The following is a 19215-nucleotide window of genomic DNA, read 5'->3' on the forward strand; positions in this document are numbered from 1 at the left end:
TAATTGCACTTGGAATCCATCCACCGAGTATCATCTTTCTCCAACCGTGGTCGTTTCTTCTTGCGATATGTCCATCTCGCTGCCATTTTAATTTCTTCACCCTTGTGATGATGGCGCAGATTTTTTTTTTTGTTTGGTTTTGAACCCATTCATAATTTTCCCTGCCTCTTCAGATAGTGCCCCGCATACACCTCTCCTACTTCTTTGGGTTGTCTGAAGCTGCTGAATTATCTTCGCATTTAGGGTCCAAGTGTCACATCCATATATGAGCATGGGCAGAATACACTGGTCGGAAACGTTCCCCTTGAGGTACAGGGGAAGTTTCCCTTGAAAGTGTCCGGTCCCTGTTGCTCCCAGCCTGGAGTTGTCACGGTCTGCCACCAGGACTTCTGTTACCTGCAGATAACTCTGAGGCTGCTACTTACGTCATGCTCAGCACCTGTCCCTCATCTCCAGCCAGCCCTATATAAGACCTCCACTTCCTGCATCCTGTGTCTGTTTATTGTGGGTATCCCAATAGTCAAGCCTGCTGATACTAATTGCTATTCTTGTTACTAGACCCGTTTTCGACCTCACTACTCTTGCCTCCTGTCTTGACCTCTGCCTGTTGCAGACCATAGGTCCCGTCTGCTGCCTGCCTCGACCCAGACTCTGATCCTATGCCACCTGCCTTTGATCTCAGCCTGTCCGTGGACCCTCGCTACCTGCTAGCGAGCCTGTCCCAGCCACTGGACTCCAGCCCAGCAGTAGCTCCCCATGACAGAAAGATTGTCTTGTTTGTTCCAAGTGCTCTCCACCCCATCTTCATGTTGATTTCATTCAAAAGATTCCCGTCCATTGTTATTTACCAGCTAAGGTAGACATTATTTTGATCTTTGCAGAGTTGGCACATTTGTTGAGCATCACTTAGGTCTTGCTGAGATTCATATGGAGACCACCTTTCTTGCTTGCTTTGGCGAGTTCTCCGATTTGTTGCTGGAGGTCTTCTGGATTTGGGGCAAAAATAACTCGCCTGCAAATCGTAGGTGACTCAAATATTCACAGTTGATTTTGATTCACTTTGTTCCCAATCTGTCTTGAACAATTCTTCAAGTGTTCCCGTGAAAAGCTTTGGTGACATGTTGTCTCCCTGCCGCACTCCCTTGATGATCCTTATAGTGCTTGTACTCTGTCTTCATGTAATCTAATGGTTGATGTGGCATTCCCGTAAATGTTCTGTATAATACCAATGTTCGCTTCTTCACATATTGTCGTCTTGGTGCATCTAGGGCCGCTATGGTGTAGACAGAATCAAATGCTTTTTCGTAATTTACGAATCCTAAACGTAGTGATTAGATCATATACATTACTTCAGGAAGTCACTTCTTGTATGACTTGGATGTGGCACATTGCGTTGTATCCACTGCGAAATCTTGCTTGTTCTCAAGGCAGCAGATTGAGTACCTTCATAAGAATACGTCTTGAGGTCTTCTTTGTCTCCTTTCTTGTGGATGAGGATTACTATGGCATTACTCCATGTTTCTGGATTTTTCCTGTTCTTCAAGCAGCATGTAAAGAGTTTTGCATAGATATTCTCTACTTCTCCACCAGCATCTTTCAAGAATTCAGTTGTACTTCCATCTTCCCTGTCTTTGACTGAGCCTCTGATTGGGCAACCTGTGCTGAAGCTGGAATATCCTGAAAACCTGACCTGTTGGACGGGGGGCTTGAGGACTGGAGTTGAGCACCCCTGCACTGTTTAGCCGTGCCTTGTGCCTTTTTAGTCCGCGCTTATAGTGATGTGACGTCGCCCGAAAACAAATGCGTTGCCGCCACGTGCGCTTATAGTAAGCGCGACGGCAACAATGCGACGTCGCAGTCGCGAAAACTGGTAGCCGGCCAAATTTTATTTTTCAAGGGCTGTCGCCTCACGTGACGGCCCTTGAACCAATCAAATGGCCAGAAACCCGCGCCGCCGCTGCCCTGCGAAATATAACTTTCGCTGGTGGCGACGGGTGACGTCACCCGTCGTGTCGCAGGCACTATAGGCGTGGCCTTAGGCCGCATACCAACAGTGCAGATCCTCCTGAAGGTCAAACACAAGATGCATGGCTTCCAGAGAGACCTCCAAGAAATGCGTTGTAAGCCTCATGCAAAGAAACCAAGCTCTCTATGAAAAAAAGTTCAAACGGAAAGCTCTGTCTGTCCTAAGCTTACTGCAGCCTCTAAAATAAAAAATCCCCAGCATTTAAACAACAATCAGAGTTTTCCCTTGCGCTTCAAACGTCTGCATATGAGAGTTTGTAGAGCCAGACCTGGTTGTGGTGGAAACTGAAGACCAGCTGGTGGTTAGGGTCACGTAGGATACGGTTACCTCGTCATCCTGGTACCTGATTTACTCTGTTCCTGACTATATATTTTAATGTATTTCTTTAATGCAGGTTCTCCGTGACAGCGGCGTGTTTGAGTACACCTGGAAGGAGCTGGATCTCTGGTTGACAAGTCTGGATAAAGTAACGGAGCACGCCAAGGAGACAGTGATTCCGTTTCTGGAGCGGGTAAACCTTCCCCCTTCAGATACTTTCATGTAACATGGCTCCCGGTCATTTGGGTTTTTTTTCACTCTATTTTTCTCAGTTGGGGAAGCAGGGCTACGAATCCTGGAATGATTAGATGAGTAGAGTTTTATTGGCTATATTGGTTCTGGGGAAATGTATATTTGCTTCTCCTCGCTCTAGTACCTTGTAATAAAACATGAGAGCTCTTGGTAAGTTGTATACACGCTTTCAAACCCTCACATGTCTGTTCTTTAGGTGCATGGAACAGCTGTACTTTTGAACAAGATGAACAATTGTGAATTAGGAGTTTGGGAGATTTTCAAAGCTTATATACAACTACCCACAAATAACTATTGAGTATTACCAAGTCTCAATGTTTACTGATGCTTTGGAAATAAAGCAGGGTCCAAGTCCCATTTGCTCAGTTGCTAATATTTTTTATTTTTGACATTTGAAGAAATTGGGTTTGTTTCTTGTCTCTAATTTTGTCTCAACCTCGTTTTCCACAGATTTTGATTAAAGTTGTCTCTAATCCGTATCCATACACTGACAAAGCAGCTGACCTGGTTCAAGAAGCCAGCATGCTGCAGGTGAGCTCCAACAAGCAGGACTCGGAGACCATCAGCATACCGGTCTCACATATTGACGGTCAGTATCAACGAATGACTTTTCATATGTACCTTCCGCATTTTCCATTAGCCAAAGTGTTTCACAATCTTATCAGTTTCTGAAAGAAACGCATGGTACTTAAAGCGCTGCGTACAACTAGCAGCGCTATGCAAGAACATGCTATTATTTATTATTATTATTATTATTATTAAAGAAAAGGCCTTTTACTGCCATGTACAACAGAGCAGTCCAGAGATGCCACTTTCTGGGTGGTCTTTACACTTTGCAGGTTGTTTGCCGCTCTGGCTACAGACGAGATAGAAAGCGAGTATTGTCTGAGCATACCCAGAATCGCCGAGCACAGGCGGCTGACTGACCCTCTTTTTCTGCAGATGTCCTGGATATGGTGGATGTCATTGTTGAGGGCAGCGAGGGGCTGGATGAAGAAATTGGATTAACCCTGGATGAGGACCTGATTCTTCAAACCTTCCCATTTAGTGCCATTGTCCCAGTGGCTCTGGAGGCCAGAAATAAGCTGCTGACTCTCGCTGAGGATGGAAACGGTTCGTTCTGGGCACTGTAAAGCACTAGTCCCTTCCAAGCTGCATTTACTACTGCGTTAATGACTGCCAGCATATCAACTTGTTTTCATGTTCAGATATTCCTAACTATGAAGGAATTATTGCAATCCTTTCTCATTGGGCTCCTTAGTATTATATCACAACCCCAAGTTGCCATATTTATCCATCCCCCAGGGCCCTGTTGTTTAGGGCAGGGGGGCGCAAACTTTTTTCCCTGCGCCCCCCCTAACCACCATTGACCCGCCCTCCGGCGTCATTTTGACGCCGCGTTGCCATGGCGACGCAAGAAGGAAGCCGCCGGAGTCACGGGTAAGTATGGTTTACAGAGGCCCTGCAGCTCCCCGGGCACTTAATTTAAGTGCCTTCGGGAAGCGCGCGGGGCCTCTGTAAACCCCGCGCCCCCCCACCGGCAGTCTCGCGCCCCCCCTGGGGGTCGCGCCCCACAGTTTGCGCACCGCTGGTTTAGGGCTTAGTATCTCTGAAAATAAAAATTACATATTATAGACCAGACAATTCAAAAGCGGGTGACCGCAGTTTTAAAAAGTGACCGTTCGATCTATACGTATATATTACGTCACACTTCCTAAAATAAACTTGAGATGCATAGTGACATCATCTATACATGATTAAAATACATGCTATAAATCCGGCTCCGTTGTAACGGTCTCTGCTTCCTTTGGGTTTCAGACAGTGTGGTGCGGTACCTTGTATCAGTTCTGACAGATATACTGCACACTCAGAGAGACCCGCTCGCTCTGTGCCTGATGCTGCAGTGCTATGATAAGGAATTAAAGACCTTGGACACAAGCTCCGCTCAGTATATTCTGCTCTGCCACTTTTATGAATATTACAGCCTCTGGATACCACCAACGGCCAAAGAAGCTCTGGTATGTGAGACACGGAATGTGCACCGAAGGCGTCCTAGTTGGTTTATGTCTTCTGCTGGTCTGGCGTATGCTTCAGGGGCCCATTCTGAAGTAGTGCTGGAATAGAAGCCATGTTTGGGGTGGGGGCTGTTGAACCTGTAGTTAGGCATTGAAACAAGAATTGTTCCTTTAATTCAGGGGTTCTCAATTCCAGTCATCAAAACCTCCCCCCTCCCCCCAACAGGTCAGGTTTCCAGGATATCGCTGCTTCAGCACAAGTAGCTTAGGCTAAGGCCCAGTCACTGCGTCGGAGCGCCTGGCAGCGCGTGCACCAGTTTCAGCCGCGATCTGTGGTTGTGCGCCCAGAGAAGGGCAGGAGATCGCGACTGGCGGCCACGACGTCACGTGGCTGGTCTGCCCTCATTGTCTTAACCGCCACCGGGACGTGGCCAACGCTCAGCCGCAGCGCCAAAAGTATAAAATCTTGTCTTTTGGCAAAAGTCACCGCGCTTTCTGCAAGCGTGCGCAGGCAGTGACTGGGGCCAGCCCCAAAGAGGGCCGTATCTTGTTCGCACACGCCATAGCACACGCAGCCACGAGCAGTGGGGACAAGGCCTTAGGCTAAGGCCTCGCTCCCTCAGTCAGCGCGCCCGCACTGCAGATAGGCGGCGCGCTGACAGGCACAGACCGCGATTTGCGGTCTGTAGGGAGCCGGAGCGGGGGCGTGGCCAAAACGGGTGGGAGGGCGCGGCCATGAAGTGAGGGGACGGGACCATCACACAGCCCCACAGCACAGCGCTGCAGCCCCTCAGCCGAACCCCTCAGGCCCTGCAATTGACCGCTCCCTGCGGTCTGTAGGGAGCGGGAGCTGGGGGCGTGGTTTGAGCGGGAGGCTCTCGTGCTATCCCCTCCCCCCTTCCCCCCCCCCCCCCCAACCTGTCGGTCCCTCTCCCCCCTGTCGGTCCCTCTCCCCCCCCCCCCTCCCGGAGCTCCCCTCCTCTCCCCCCCTCCCGGACCAGGGGCAGCCTGCGAAAGGGCACCAGAGGGGGGGGCGGCGCTATGCACGGCTGCACAGACAGGGTGGCCGCCTCCCTCCCCGTAGCCGCCTCCTTTCCCTCCTCATTGGCTGACTGCTGCACCACGTGACGCGTCAGCGCTTCTGATCACCAGAAGCTTGCAGCATCGGCCGGCTGACGCGTCACAGCGCGCAGTCAGCCATGTCTGAAGGAGCCAGCGGGGACCTTCAGACTGGAGGAAAGGAGCTGGTGGCCCGCGGCCGCCGCCGGCCGCAGCGGGTTCGCAGCCTTAGTCTTCGACTGAAGCAAGTTCTTTGTCTGAGCCACTGATTGAGACACTTGTGCTGAAGCAGGGATATCCTTATAACCTGACATGTTGGGGGGTCTTGAGGACTCTAGTTGAGACCCCCTGCCTTAATTGGTGTTTGGCTCCTAATCCTTAAGACCGCGCTTATAGTCCCGGCGACGCGACTTTGTGTCAAAACAAATGTATTGATTCCGTCGCGTGCGCTTATAGTGGGAGTAGGAGCGGCGCGACTGCTTGGTCGCGATCGCTGGAAGTCAATTCAATTTGATTTTTCAGCGACCGCAGCGTGACGTCAGCGTCACCGTCGCCAGGACTATAAGCGCGGCCTACGGTTCACACTTTGTTTCTCGCTTGGAGAAGATTGCTTTAAGCAAGTCAGGTAGTATACAAAGGAAAGTGCGCCCATTCTGTGTGGGTGTAAATAATGCAGTGCAAATAATGTGGTGGGATTCTTGAAAGGCCTTCAACAATATTCCTGCTTAGGGCCAGACTTAGTAAGCAGCGAAAAGTCAAGGAAAATAAAACTATTTAAGATAATTTAGTAATGTCTCTTTTTCCAGTTTAAAGGGCCTGACGTTTCCCTGCTGGACGTCGGCCTGCAAGATCACTCGTCCTATTCTATGTTGCTGAAGAAGACGTTTGTGAGCAGTAGCACTTCAGAGAGTGACACGGAGACGCTGCTGAAAGCCGCGGCCTCCCAGCTGACACTGCAAGAACTTCCGCTCGCTGTGAAACATACTATGCTTTGCCTCAAAACTACAGCGGACAACTTCAGCAGGGTGAGGATTTTATTTCTCCGCTTGTTTAAAAGGACCTTCAGGGTCTTCGTTATTTTCATGGATTGTGACCCATATGTTTTATGTTTACATATATTTAATAATAATAATAACATTATTTCACGTAGCGCTTTTCTCCCAATGGGACTCAAATCGCGTAACCATTACAGTATAGTGCGCGGGACGCAGCACATAGGATTGTTATACACAGTCCCTGCCCCGTGGAGCTTACAATCTATGATTTTGGTGCCTGAGGCACAGGGAGATAAAGTGACTTGCTCAGGGGATTATGCATTTTCACTGTTTTTATATTTTATTTTATTTTTTTTTCTGTAAAATCTGCATTTATTTTTTTGTTCCAATGTTATCTGTACTAAAAAAAATGCTCACCAGTGTTAATGAAACAAAACCGGACCTTTCTGTGAATTCGGTGTTGAAAGATGCGTTTCTTTGGGGGGGGGTTTGATACTCGCGTTGAACCTTAGTTTCTTGGGGTGCTAAAGAAAGTGGCCCCACAACAGGGACATAGGTTGCTTGTTGGTTTAATAAAAGCTGAGAAGCTTCTGACACATCCCTTACACACTGATGGTGATTGGCATAGTAATTGTGTGTCAATTATAGAGGACTGGAATCATTCTGACACAATGGCTGCATGTCAGTTTATGAAAAATTCAGAGAGTTCTGACAAATCGGGGCCACCGACAGCTTTCTCGGGGCCCGACCACACAATACCCCCCGACCACACAATACACCCCCCTCTGACCACACAATACCCCCCTGCCCCCCGACCACACAATACGCCCCCCCGACCTCACAATACGCCCCCCCGACCACACAATACGCCCCCCGACCACACAATACGCCCCCCCCGACCACACAATACGCCCCCCCGACCACACAATACGCCCCCCGACCACACAATACGCCCCCCCGACCACACAATACGCCCCCCCGACCACACAATACGCCCCCCCGACCACACAATATGCCCCCCCGACCACACAATACACCTCACCCCCCCGACCACTCAATACACCCATCCCCCACCCACCACACAATTCACACTACCTCCCCTCACGACCTCTGGCCGGGCCCAACTTCCAGCAGCTGTCGGGCCTTCCCGACTCCCCCTTTTCTGCCGGTGGCCTTGTGACAGATCCCTGAATGTGAGTGTCTTAGTTTAGGTTTATCATAATGTATCCCCAGAATTAATCAGTGGACATGGAAGGTTATTTTTAAATAATCATATCTTTATTAATATCAAATATAAAAATATAATGAGAACCGTTCATTCTGCTTAAATGCGGCAGGTTAAAAATCCTATCCCAGAGGCAGTCAAGAGGTTCAGTGGGCAAAGGCGCTGGTAACAACTGCAGCCAGCTGCAACAGATTGTCACACAGTGTAGAGAATGAGCTTCAGAGCACTGTGGGGTCCAAATCAATTGCAGCAAATTGTTACACAGTGTGATAACTAAACTGACACCACTGTGCTAGTTGCAGAAGGCAAATTCACAGCAATTAAATACCTAATCGGAGTGCTTTTTATGCTCTCAGAGCCAAAAAATTGGGCAGAGTTTTCCAAGGGTTGCTCAATAATTCTAAATGTGGTTACCCAATTGTTGCTGCAGTAAACTCCCTAGGAGACAATTGAGAATGTCAAAGTGTTGGGAATAGGGGGACCGTGGTCCTCATTCGCCAGCGGCTTTATAAATAGCTACAATGTGCGCGCAGAGGCTGTTCCGAATTCATTGCACAGCCTCTGAGCGGTTTCAATAAACTAATAATCAGAACCGCTATCAATATCCTAAATGGAGCTACATTACTATATGGTCTTTGAAAGCCAGGACGAAAGGTGCACACTCGGGCAGTCCGGATTACACTAAACAGCCTCGGAGCCTTTCCAAACCACTGCATGGGGTTGTAAGCTGTAGCTACGGCTTCCTACTCGAAAGGACGTCGCTGACTGCGTGACGTCAACTGACGCACGTTTCGCCAGTGAACGCTATTTCAAGGGACTCTTCTTGGAAAGTTGATCTTATGGTTGAGCAGGTTTTCACATCTATTAATTATATACCAAAGATCTGTACTACGTCCTTGGCCATTGTTTCTCTAAGCTATGTGCAAAGTGTGGTGATGCCAAGAGAATCCCTGCCTGTGTCAAATCGGGAATTGGGGAAGTGATTTTAAATGTTTCAAGATAATCTATTTATCGCAGCGTTTTAATCCAATATGAGTTTGCTTCTCTGATATACTTTCTTTTTTCTGTACTTTAAATAAATCCAGCAGGTCTGTGGCGACTTTACACAGTGTACTAAGGGATCACCTTAAAATATAAGAAAACAGGTTAGGAAACATCCTAACATCCGAGTCTGGCGCATGTTGATGCAAGAAATACCTCTTTCAACGTCTCAATGTGAACAGCGTATGAACGTGATAAACGGCTAATGCCTAATGTTATGCTGAATGTATTGCTATTCGTGCTGATCCTGTCTCTGGCGGCTTCATTTCTTTATTCACAGCTCAGAAAAGCTGCAGGCGCCGGGCTCGTCGGTCTTTTCATGGACCTTTTAGAAAGTCTTCTGCGCAGATATGAGCTGGCGACGATTGGTCACCAGCAAACGGCAGAGGCGTCTCAGAAAGAGTCCGAGCTTTTTGGGGACGGCGATTTCATAAGCTCACCGGCAGAGTCTTCAGGGGACACGGTAACGTGGCACATTTCATTTCTGTTGAATTTGCTAAAAAATCGGCCTGAAAACGTTAATATTCAAATGCTGCTGTATATATGTTTTCAACAGTTGCTGAAGAGGGTTTGACGTGCTCTTAATATATGTTAATATCTGGTGTTTGTCCAAGTAAAAGTATCACTGTATCATAGAGAGACTTGTTGAAGATCAAACACAATGTTCGTGGCCAAGGTGGGGTTTGAACCCACAAGCGTGTCAGACCAGCACCTTACCTGCGATTTATCTGTGTGTTGCAGATACTGGAAGATATGCTCACTGTGATCTTCAGGCATCCCATTTTGGAGAACTGGTTCTTGGCTTTGGAACGTCGGTGTGTCCCTCCACACGCTCTAAACCCTGTCAGTGTAAAGCTACTCTCGTCTCACCTGAATAAGGGGGGGATCCAACTGCTGAAGTTCAGTGCCCCACTGCTTCATAAAACCAACAGCGTTCATTTGGCAACCAAGTATTTTGACGCTATCACGGAGAGCCTCTTGAAAGAACTTGCCTTGGGAAATAAGGCCTCGGATAAATTGTCACAGCAACTGGAAGCCTTGCAGAGCTTACACCCGCACATGGACGCCGCTCAGCTGAATGACATTACTATGGCCATCTTGAGGCTTCCTGAAGAATTTCTTCTTGTGAAAAGGGACAAAAATTATGCTGCCGCAGATAGGCAATTAAGTTGTTATGGCAAAGTGTTGGTGCAGCTGCTTAACGAAGGCCATCAAAGGAAGCAAAAGCAGGAGGACTTGGCCTTGTCAGTGGAGCATGTGAAAGTGGTGGGAATTCTATTGGCAACGTCGGCTGGTAGTGAGCTAGAGGCCGTGCTGTGGCAGGCTCTGCAGAAGGAACCAGCCTTTGCCCATGTGGTGGGAGTCGATATCCTGGCCCACTGCCTGAATCGGATGACTGAAACCTGTCTCTCCATCGGGGCCCTGCTTATTCAGCACAGCAGGACTCACCTGCTGCGGTTCGAGTTGTGGTGTTTACATCCCGGAATGGAGAAGCACCTGAGGAAAAACATGGTAGCCTACCTGCCAATTGTCAGTGTCTACTTGCAGTGCAGAAGCCGGTTTGAATTTACACGGTTGCCTAAAGGTAAATAGCAGACGGGTTACAATTTTATACTATGAGTCATTCGTATTATTTCATATATGTATCCTCTGTTGTCATTCTTTTGCCAGGAAAAACGTGCGCTTTTAAAAAAAAATTAGAAACTTTTAATTAACCCATTTCCAGTAGTTCAGAATTGCACGAAGCCGCATGCTCACATAGAGAGATTGGTGAGCACATTCTCCTCTCCCGGCACAGGTGCTGCGCCACGGAGAATTGTTTGGGAAAGCCTGATGTAGAGTGTGTACCTCCCGTTCTGACACCTCCCTTTATCCCAGGTGCATTGCACACATTTGGAGGAGTACTTTGAAGGCGTTCACAGCACGAGTTTTCAGCCTGTAGTCGGAAATCTCTTTTGTATTCGTTGGACAAAACTGAATCAAAACTGACACACACATACTGTGCTCATTTGCATTTCTACTCCCAGTATGTTGTATGTGCAGTTCCGTTATTAGAAAGTTATGGGGGGGGGGGGGGGTTAATATTAAAAAATAAACATTATTATTTGTTTATATAATGACCATAAAATAACAGAAGACTTGAACCCTATTTAGACACGGTGCTTCAATAATGTAACAATTACTGTGACCGTAACATGTGCCATCTTCAGTATAACATTTGAAGCTCCTGTTTTTTTGTGTATAGCGCTGACAGTGTACGCAACGTGACAGTGTACGCAGCGCTGTACATGGAATTTTGCAGCTACGTGTCCCTGCCCCATAGAAGTTTACAATCTATTTTTTAGTGCCTGAGGCACAGGGAAATAAAGTGACTGCTGACACCGGGATTTGAACCCCGCTCCTCCAGCAGTGCTATTGTTTTCAGAGTCGGTGCTACTCCTTTGGTTAAATAACTATTTGTGTGATAACTATCATTGGCTTGCAGGGCCCTTCAGAACTAATATAATATTGTTGCTCTCCTAGTATCCTCTGCTGTTCTACTTGTCCTGAAAGACGCCTTCTGGAGCAAACTGTTGAATGTCGCACTCAGCACAGAGACATCTGAAGGATCATCTGAACAAGTCGTGGTGTTTTCCAAACTTATTGAAGCGTCCGATATTGGTGACTTAAGGAAACTTCGTGACCAGCTCCCTGAGATTCTGGGGCAGTCATGTAGCCAGGAAAAGTAAGTGTATTGTGCTTCCCATTGTTTAACAACTTCTAGGAATAACGCGCAGAACATTCTTTTATATACAGTACAGAATCACATTGGGAACAGAAGGGATTGTTTATTAGTAGAATCATTCTGGGGAAAAAAATGATCAAAAGTCAATTCCTCGAGCGCTCGAACACCCAGTAAACCACAATTCAATCTAGTAAAGAGAGCTATCGTAATTGTCCGCTAAAGGTAAACCTTTATATCCTTAATATCCACGCTACTCGCTGAGGGTAAAATATAATTCCTCATTCACTCCTCTAATCAATTTTCCATGTATGAATTATTGAATTCCCCATGAATAATTCAGCCCCAAATTGGCACCCATGTATACTGTACGTTCCCTTTGCTCCCTTCTTTATGGAGAAGATGTGGGAGGCGGTGCATCTGCCTTAGCAGGAGACGTAGACACCGGACTGCAAAACTCCTCGGTACAGAAAGGTTTATTAACGGCACATTAAAAACAGTAAGAGAACAACTCTTACGCGTTTCGCGTGGTCCCCTGCGTTTTATCAAAGATAACGCGAAACGCGTAAGTTGTTCTCTTACTGTTTTTAATGTGCCGTTAATAAACCTTTTTGTACCGAGGAGTGTTGCATTCCGGTCTCTACGTCTCCTGCTAAGGCAGCTGCTGCACCGCCTCTCGCCTTGGTTCCAGGTACCGTAGGGCTGCTGATATGATGATGATGATGATGATGATTTTGGTGGTTACTGACCGCAGACATGTTGAATTTTAGATCTGCGTGCTACTTCATACTCTAATACAGGGGTGCGCAAAATGGGGGGCGCTTGATTTTTTTGGGGGGGAGAAAACGGTGGTTACAGAGATCTTCCCCAAGGCATTTAAATTAAATGCCGGGGGACCGCACGAGGCCTCTGTAAAACATACCGTGATTCAGTCTGCTTCAGCAACGCAGCGTCATTTGATGCTTCAGACCAGGTAAGGGGGGCGCGAGCAGGGGGGGGGAGCGCTGGCACGGGGGGGTAAGGCAAAAAGTTTGCGCACCTTTAATTTAATAAAATGGGGACTGTGATTAAACATGTTCACTTTTTGCAGATGGATTCTGGCTGATTCTGTATCACGAGCGGCAGACTGTTCCGGGAAGGAGATCTGGGCTTGGAAGAGAACGCTGCTGGCAGCTTGTATGAAGTGGTTGAGTGTGACATACAGCACCAACAAAGAGCGTGAGGAAGGGACGCAAGACTCCGAGGGATCCATGCTTTCACGTCTTAAGGAATTTATGGTAGGATTTTTTTTATTTTCTGATGTAAAAATATCACTGCTTTGATATTATGACATGACTGAAAATATCCCATTTTGGTGTCAGTATGTATTTTTTAATGCTGCAGTTAGAGATGTGCAGATTTTTGGAGGCTTTTAAAGTTCAGTTTGGGGGTAAATCTCCAGGTGCCTGCGTGAAGATCTCCAGCTCACGGCACAGAGGGGCTCTTACTCTGTTCATGCTCCTTAGGGAATATAAGAATTTTGAGGGCTTTTTGACCCACTTGCCAACTTTTTGGCAAATTTTAAGCACAGAATCCGGGTCACGTTGAGGTTTTTGTTCATGTGGCATATGTTCTGCAATAGGGAATATGTGGGAAGTTTTGCTCCTCTCTAGCAAGTTTTTTTTCTTATAGTGGTATAAAGATGCAAAACATTATTATTAACTTTCCCTTTCTTACTTTTTTTCCCCCTCCAAGTTGGTTAAAGGTCAAATCTGTGTTTCTAGGTAGCTGAACGTTACTTTGACTTCTCCCAGTTGTTTGCATTTATTATGTGTGAGATATATAATCACTGTCCACTGACCATTTCCTTGTGGCCTGTTGTATGTGCAGCCTTGTGTCACAGAAGATGCCCCAACTGACTGGAATGACCTGGTGAAAGCGGGACTCAAGTATGTTACACGCAGAACTACATGTGCTTTATCTGTTAGTTACTTCGCAAAATTAAAAATCTGAAAAGCTTCTTTATAAAAAACATTTTAAGAATCGAAGGATTTTTTTTGTGTGGTTGGCACATAACTATAAACATCGTCTAGATGTTTTATCCACTGTAACTCACATCAGTTACACTAATGTGTTAATTCTATATACTCCGTGGCTGTTTTCTGCCAAAATCCCCATAGACTTTGAGAGGGTTTTCGACCTGAAATCGTGCTTCAGCTCTTGCAATATCAATATGATTCCTAAACGCTGGAGCTGGTTTTTTTATTCTCCAGAGCCTGTTATAATTCTTTAACCCCCGGTTTGTAAAGCTCATAAGGCTCTGCAGGATCAGGATTTTAGGTATTTTGCACCAAAACGTTTGAATAGAATAAGGCAAAGTTCTCTTTTGCAAAAACGGATATGTTTGCATGGAAATGGATATGTTTTTAAGTAAAGGCATTAAGTAATGGCATTCGTTTTACCAATGTAGGAACTCTGTGTACACATTGGGTTGCTAATCTGTCTTGCCTCTAATATTGTACACATTTCACATTAAGCCAATAAAACCTATTGCGTGGCTTCATATAGGGTCAGTGGATCCAGACTGGATAAAACCAACGCACATAAAGACAAGACCGTCGCAATCGAATAATAAAAAAAAAGAATGACACTGTCTCTTACATAATGTGCAATACAAAGTACCTTCTATTCCAACGTTTCAATCCTCCGCTGGGTCTTCCTCTAAATGCTGGAAAATGTGTTTTATATTGTACATTATGTAAGAGGCAATATCTTTTTTTTATAAACATATTTTGCTACAAATTTTTCTGTGTTTACTTCAAAGGAATCGTTACAAGGAATGTGCATTTTTGGAAGCCCTTGATGCCGGTATCCAGCTGTGGTATACATGTGACGGTCCATCTGTAAAGAATTTAGTGCAGTTACCGCTTGTTCACATGATGATAACACAGCACTCCTTATTTCTGCCAACCCTGCTGAGATCCAGAGAGGAGGAGCACACGAGCAGTCGCACTCGAGGTACCTCTTTGTATTTCGGTGTTAATGTGGAGCCTGACATGCTGTGTGCGTTATAACCTGCCCGTGATGGAGCAACAAAGCAGACTAAAGGCTGGTGATTACTGAAAACCAATACCATAGCGCAGCTGGCTGGGAGACCTGCGTATGCGGCTTTGCGCTCAAAGTCCAGTCTGAAATCACCATGACAACTGCGGTCCTATTTGGTTCCCGCCCTTGTAATGGTGACCTCAAGATAGCTGGCTTAGGGCCCACAGATAATGTTTGCTTGGGGTATGACGGTAGCGGGGATGTGTGGGGGCTCGCGGTGTCGTTGTCCCTGTCACTCAGAAAACTGATCAAACGTAAAGAACCGAAACTTTACCCACCTCACATATAAACCCTTTCCCTGTCAGAGGGGCCTGCAAAGCCCTGGATGTTTGGCTCTCTATGGCAGCAAAAGGGTGTGCTAGTGTCGTGTATTCCGTGTCGTGTATTCCGTGTCGTGTATTCCGTGTCGTGTATTCCGTGTCGTGTATTCCGTGTCGTGTATTCCGTGTCGTGTATTCCATGTTGTGTACATGTACGGCCAGATACCTTAAACCTGCAAGGTAAACCTGGAGTGTTGGATATATATTTTTGAAATCGGGAGCAGGACCCGGACTAATTTATAATTTTATGGAAACCCTTCACCAGACTCCTTTTTAGGGGGTGGGACCAATTCCTGGGTGGAGGTAACCTTGTGCCCCCGGGGGGGAATACGAGAACAAGCATTTCTCCACCATTTGGCCCTTTTTATGGGGCGTTCTTCCCCTTTCTCGCAGAAGGGCCAGTTGTAACAATGTTGGAGTTTCAACTTTGTTTCCTGTAGCGCCACCTTGTGGTTTTGTGTTGCAAATCCGCCTTGATCAGAGCGCACAGGAAAGATTGCTGAAGCCCCCCGGGGGGTCCATGTGCTGTGTTGACATTTTTTGAGTTTGGCTGCAGAAAAAAAAACCTAATAAACAGAACACATCGGTCAAGTAGTATCACATGTTGTTTTATTTTTCAGAACTGTTAGTGGACCTGCTGAGAACCATCGTTAAGAAATGTCCGTCTGTCTGCGACAGCAATCACTTTGCTGTTTTATTAGGAGCCTACGGAGCGACTTTGAGCATTACAGGTACCCGCAAACTCCTGAAACACCCCTACCTTTCTGGGATTCCTGATCCGTTCTTCCCACTGATTCTTATTTATTTATTTCCTTTCCTTCCAGACCAGAAAATCCTCCTCCTCCTCCAGTCGTATGAAGAGAATAATCGAAGTCTCACCGATTTCAGGTAATACAGCTAATTAATAGGATTGAAATGGGCCATTATAGTTGAGAGGAGTTACAGTTGAAACTCGGGACCTGCAAAAATAAAGTTGTTTTTAAAGCAATAGAGTGTGTGTGTGTGTGTGTGTGTGTGTGTGTGTGTGTGTGTGTGTGTGTGTGTGTGTGTGTTAAATAAACCAGTTCTGTACTATGGGAAAATACTTTTTAATTGAAAAAAAATAATAATTAAGACATTTTTAATGTATTCTAATGTAACAAGCATTTTTGTTCCTATAGCAACCATATACAAAGTCACACCCCCTTCCCCTTCTAAAACAGCATCGTCTTTTTGAGCCCTGCCCTCTCTAGCAGTGAACCAATTGAATCTAGGAACTGCCTGGTCACATGATCTTCCTCACAGAACTTTGGCTGTCAGTGCAGCAGAAGAGGACCCAAGATGTATTTAGTGAACCCCCAGCCGAATGTCAGCGATCAATTACAGATTACAGATCGATCAGCAATTTAGCTAATCACTTGTCAGTGTGCAGATTGTATTGATGCACATATTGCATTAAATTTATTTTATTTTTAAACGACAGCTTGAACTGCAACTTTAAGAGTTTTAAACCCTCTGATTATTGTGTGTATGACACACACACACACACACCTAGTTCATAAAGTTGGACACAGTGGACATACATATTTTTTTTTTATCTCTTATTGTATTACTGTTACATTATTGGAACAGCAAAAAGATAAAAGCAGCCATGGCATAGGCCCATATTTACCGAGTGGTAAGAAGTCACCTGTCCCATTCACCAGGAGATGTGACTTCCAGCTCCAGAAGGTGTCGTATGGAGTAGCATCACTTAGTAAATATGTCCCTCCGTCACTTAACATATTCTCTACCGTTCTAACCGGCCGAGGATGGGCTAAATACTGTTTTTTGGTGCAGCTGGGATTCCTCTTCTTCAGACTCTCTTTTAGAGAGAGGAACCGATCTAACCGGTTGTGATGTAGTTTAATCCAGATCCCATGGATTCGGTACAGTGGACAGAAAATTGATCTCTTTAGAATAAAGAGTGTTCATGAAAGATGATTTTTCAGTTAAAGGGGCAATCATTCCCAGGAGCCAAGTATACTAAACACTGACATGTTTTAGGGATTAAATCTGGGTGAGCAATTTTGACTTTTAACCAAAATCTGACACCTAAATATGAGTATTTGTAGATCATTTTAAGTTAGTTTGTAAACATGCGGAGCTACTGTAAGACCTGGGAGGGGTTTGGTTTCCTTTGGCTCTTCCCTTTTTTGTGATGTAATTGTATGTTCAACAAGTATGGATCGTCCCCTTATCTTTTACTGGCTCTCTGATAAGGACTAAGGGTTTAAGAAACAATTGACTGACAAATACCAGAGGATTGGAAAAATATATATATATATTGTGCGTGTTTAGTTTCCAAAGAAACATCAGCAGATATATATATTTGTTTTACACGTGGTTACATTTCTTTAATGAAGCAAACGAGATTGTACAGAATTTAACAATGTATTATTTTTTAGCTGTTGGGGATTACACCATTACCTGCTCTGATTCCTGCCATTTAATGTAACAAGCCAGTATATACGTCCAGTCGGCAGGCTGTTTGATAATGAAGTAATAATCCAATCAGAACAGAGCACTGTGTGGCTGTTAATGCCCTGGCTGTTGGAGTTGGCCTTTACCCCAGCTGGGGTATTATTGGCCATGTAGTGCCATGTTCTGACAGGATTATTACTGGTTCAGGCTTTAATGTTTTTTTTTTATCGCTAACATGAATTTACACGTTGGGAGCCGTTTCTGATTTCCGGGCATTACCATGGAAGACCAGTATAATTGACACTAGTTACTGCACAATGCTTGGCCTAAAGTTGTTCAGCCCCGTACCACACAATATCTCCTCAGGTTGCTGCTGTGGGGCCCAGCTGCAGTTGAGCATCACAAGACCCGGAAGAGTCTGGGGAAGTCTCTGTGGCAGCAGCCGAACATGGAGGAGATCCTCAGCCTGCTGGATCGGGAAAGGATGATGAAGACCATCCTCCATTTCCCACAGCACCGGAAGCTTCACATAGAGGTGACTTATTTTGTACGTATGGCAAGAAACAAGTTGCAAGCCTTCAGTCGGGTAAAGCCATTGTTAATGCCAACCGACTCCCCAAACACCTTCAGCATAAGAGGGTGCCGACTATGTACAATTTTAGAGATGTTATTTTGGGGGGGGGGGGGAATGGTTCAGAACTTGTAGTTCACCAATCATTCCTATGATGAGTTTTACTTAAAACAGCAATACCCCTTCAACCCCCCCCCCCCGAAATATTTTTTTGAACGTTTACCACCCCCCCCACCCCCCCCCCCCCTTAATGCGTCATGATTTGGACGGGGCGTCCCAGCATGCTCAGCTCAGAGGAGCTTCTGGTTCCACAGAAATGTACCTTCGTGTGTGCTCCTTTGTTGAGCGAAATCAATATGGCCCCTGTGTCAGCCTTACGCCTGAGGGCCAATCGAAAGCTGTGATGTCATCAAGGCATGATGTGGTGAATTCCTATTGGATGACCCCGGCAGCTGTTTTTGTTCTGTTTTTCTGCGTATTTTTTTGTTTTCTTTTTACAAAGGTAAATATCTAGGGAACCAGGGCGCCCCGGAGCAGAGCAGAGAATAGCTCAGTGCCGTTCCAGTTACATAGTTACATAGTAGATGAGGTTGAAAAAAGACTTCCGTCCATCAAGTCCAACCTATGCTAAATTTAGACAACAGATACTTTATCCTATATCTATACTTATTGATCCAGAGGAATCTTTAACCCTTTGTGTGCCTCGTGATGTAGTTATTGCGCCACGGAGACTGGCGCTCCAGAGTCCGCGTGACAGTGTGACTACATCATGCCCACCTGCGTCATAGATTGCGTCCTGCGTTCCCAGGGAGAGCAGGACGCGATCTGCCCAGTGAGGAAATAGAGAGGCCATCCTCTTCTGTTTCCTGCAAAATGGCCCCCGCGGTCACGTGACCCCTTTTCAAAACGGTCACATGAACGCACTGTGCCGGAGGGGCCGTGGCTCTCCGGTACCGCAACCCCTCCAGCACTTAAGGGGTTAATTGTGCATACTTTTTTCCTTTCTTTCTTTTCTATAAATGGAGCCTCCATTAGCACGGCCTTCCAGGGTAGTCTTCTTTATACAAATCATAGCTGGAATTCGCCTCTTCTGCAGGCTCCAAAAGTAGTTTGTAATCTGGGATAGGACAACATGGCCACCACTG

The 19215-nt window shown here is 46.0% G+C and overlaps 1 protein-coding gene across 1 annotated transcript in view; it reads left to right on the plus strand.

Moving 5' to 3' along the window:
- Window positions 1-19215, plus strand: part of URB1 (URB1 ribosome biogenesis factor) — a 70669-nt gene that overhangs the window by 27453 nt on the left and 24001 nt on the right. The window contains exons 16-29 of the mRNA XM_075593891.1: window positions 2421-2537; window positions 3047-3185; window positions 3539-3709; window positions 4415-4614; window positions 6477-6695; window positions 9212-9394; window positions 9673-10516; window positions 11455-11656; window positions 12744-12930; window positions 13523-13581; window positions 14457-14650; window positions 15678-15788; window positions 15882-15945; window positions 17866-18034. Coding sequence (XP_075450006.1) covers window positions 2421-2537; window positions 3047-3185; window positions 3539-3709; window positions 4415-4614; window positions 6477-6695; window positions 9212-9394; window positions 9673-10516; window positions 11455-11656; window positions 12744-12930; window positions 13523-13581; window positions 14457-14650; window positions 15678-15788; window positions 15882-15945; window positions 17866-18034 — 2859 coding nt within the window. The remainder of the gene's footprint in view (window positions 1-2420; window positions 2538-3046; window positions 3186-3538; window positions 3710-4414; window positions 4615-6476; window positions 6696-9211; window positions 9395-9672; window positions 10517-11454; window positions 11657-12743; window positions 12931-13522; window positions 13582-14456; window positions 14651-15677; window positions 15789-15881; window positions 15946-17865; window positions 18035-19215) is intronic.

Source organism: Ascaphus truei, chromosome 3 (genome assembly GCF_040206685.1).
Source record: "Ascaphus truei isolate aAscTru1 chromosome 3, aAscTru1.hap1, whole genome shotgun sequence".
NCBI classification, from domain to species: Eukaryota; Metazoa; Chordata; class Amphibia; order Anura; family Ascaphidae; genus Ascaphus; species Ascaphus truei.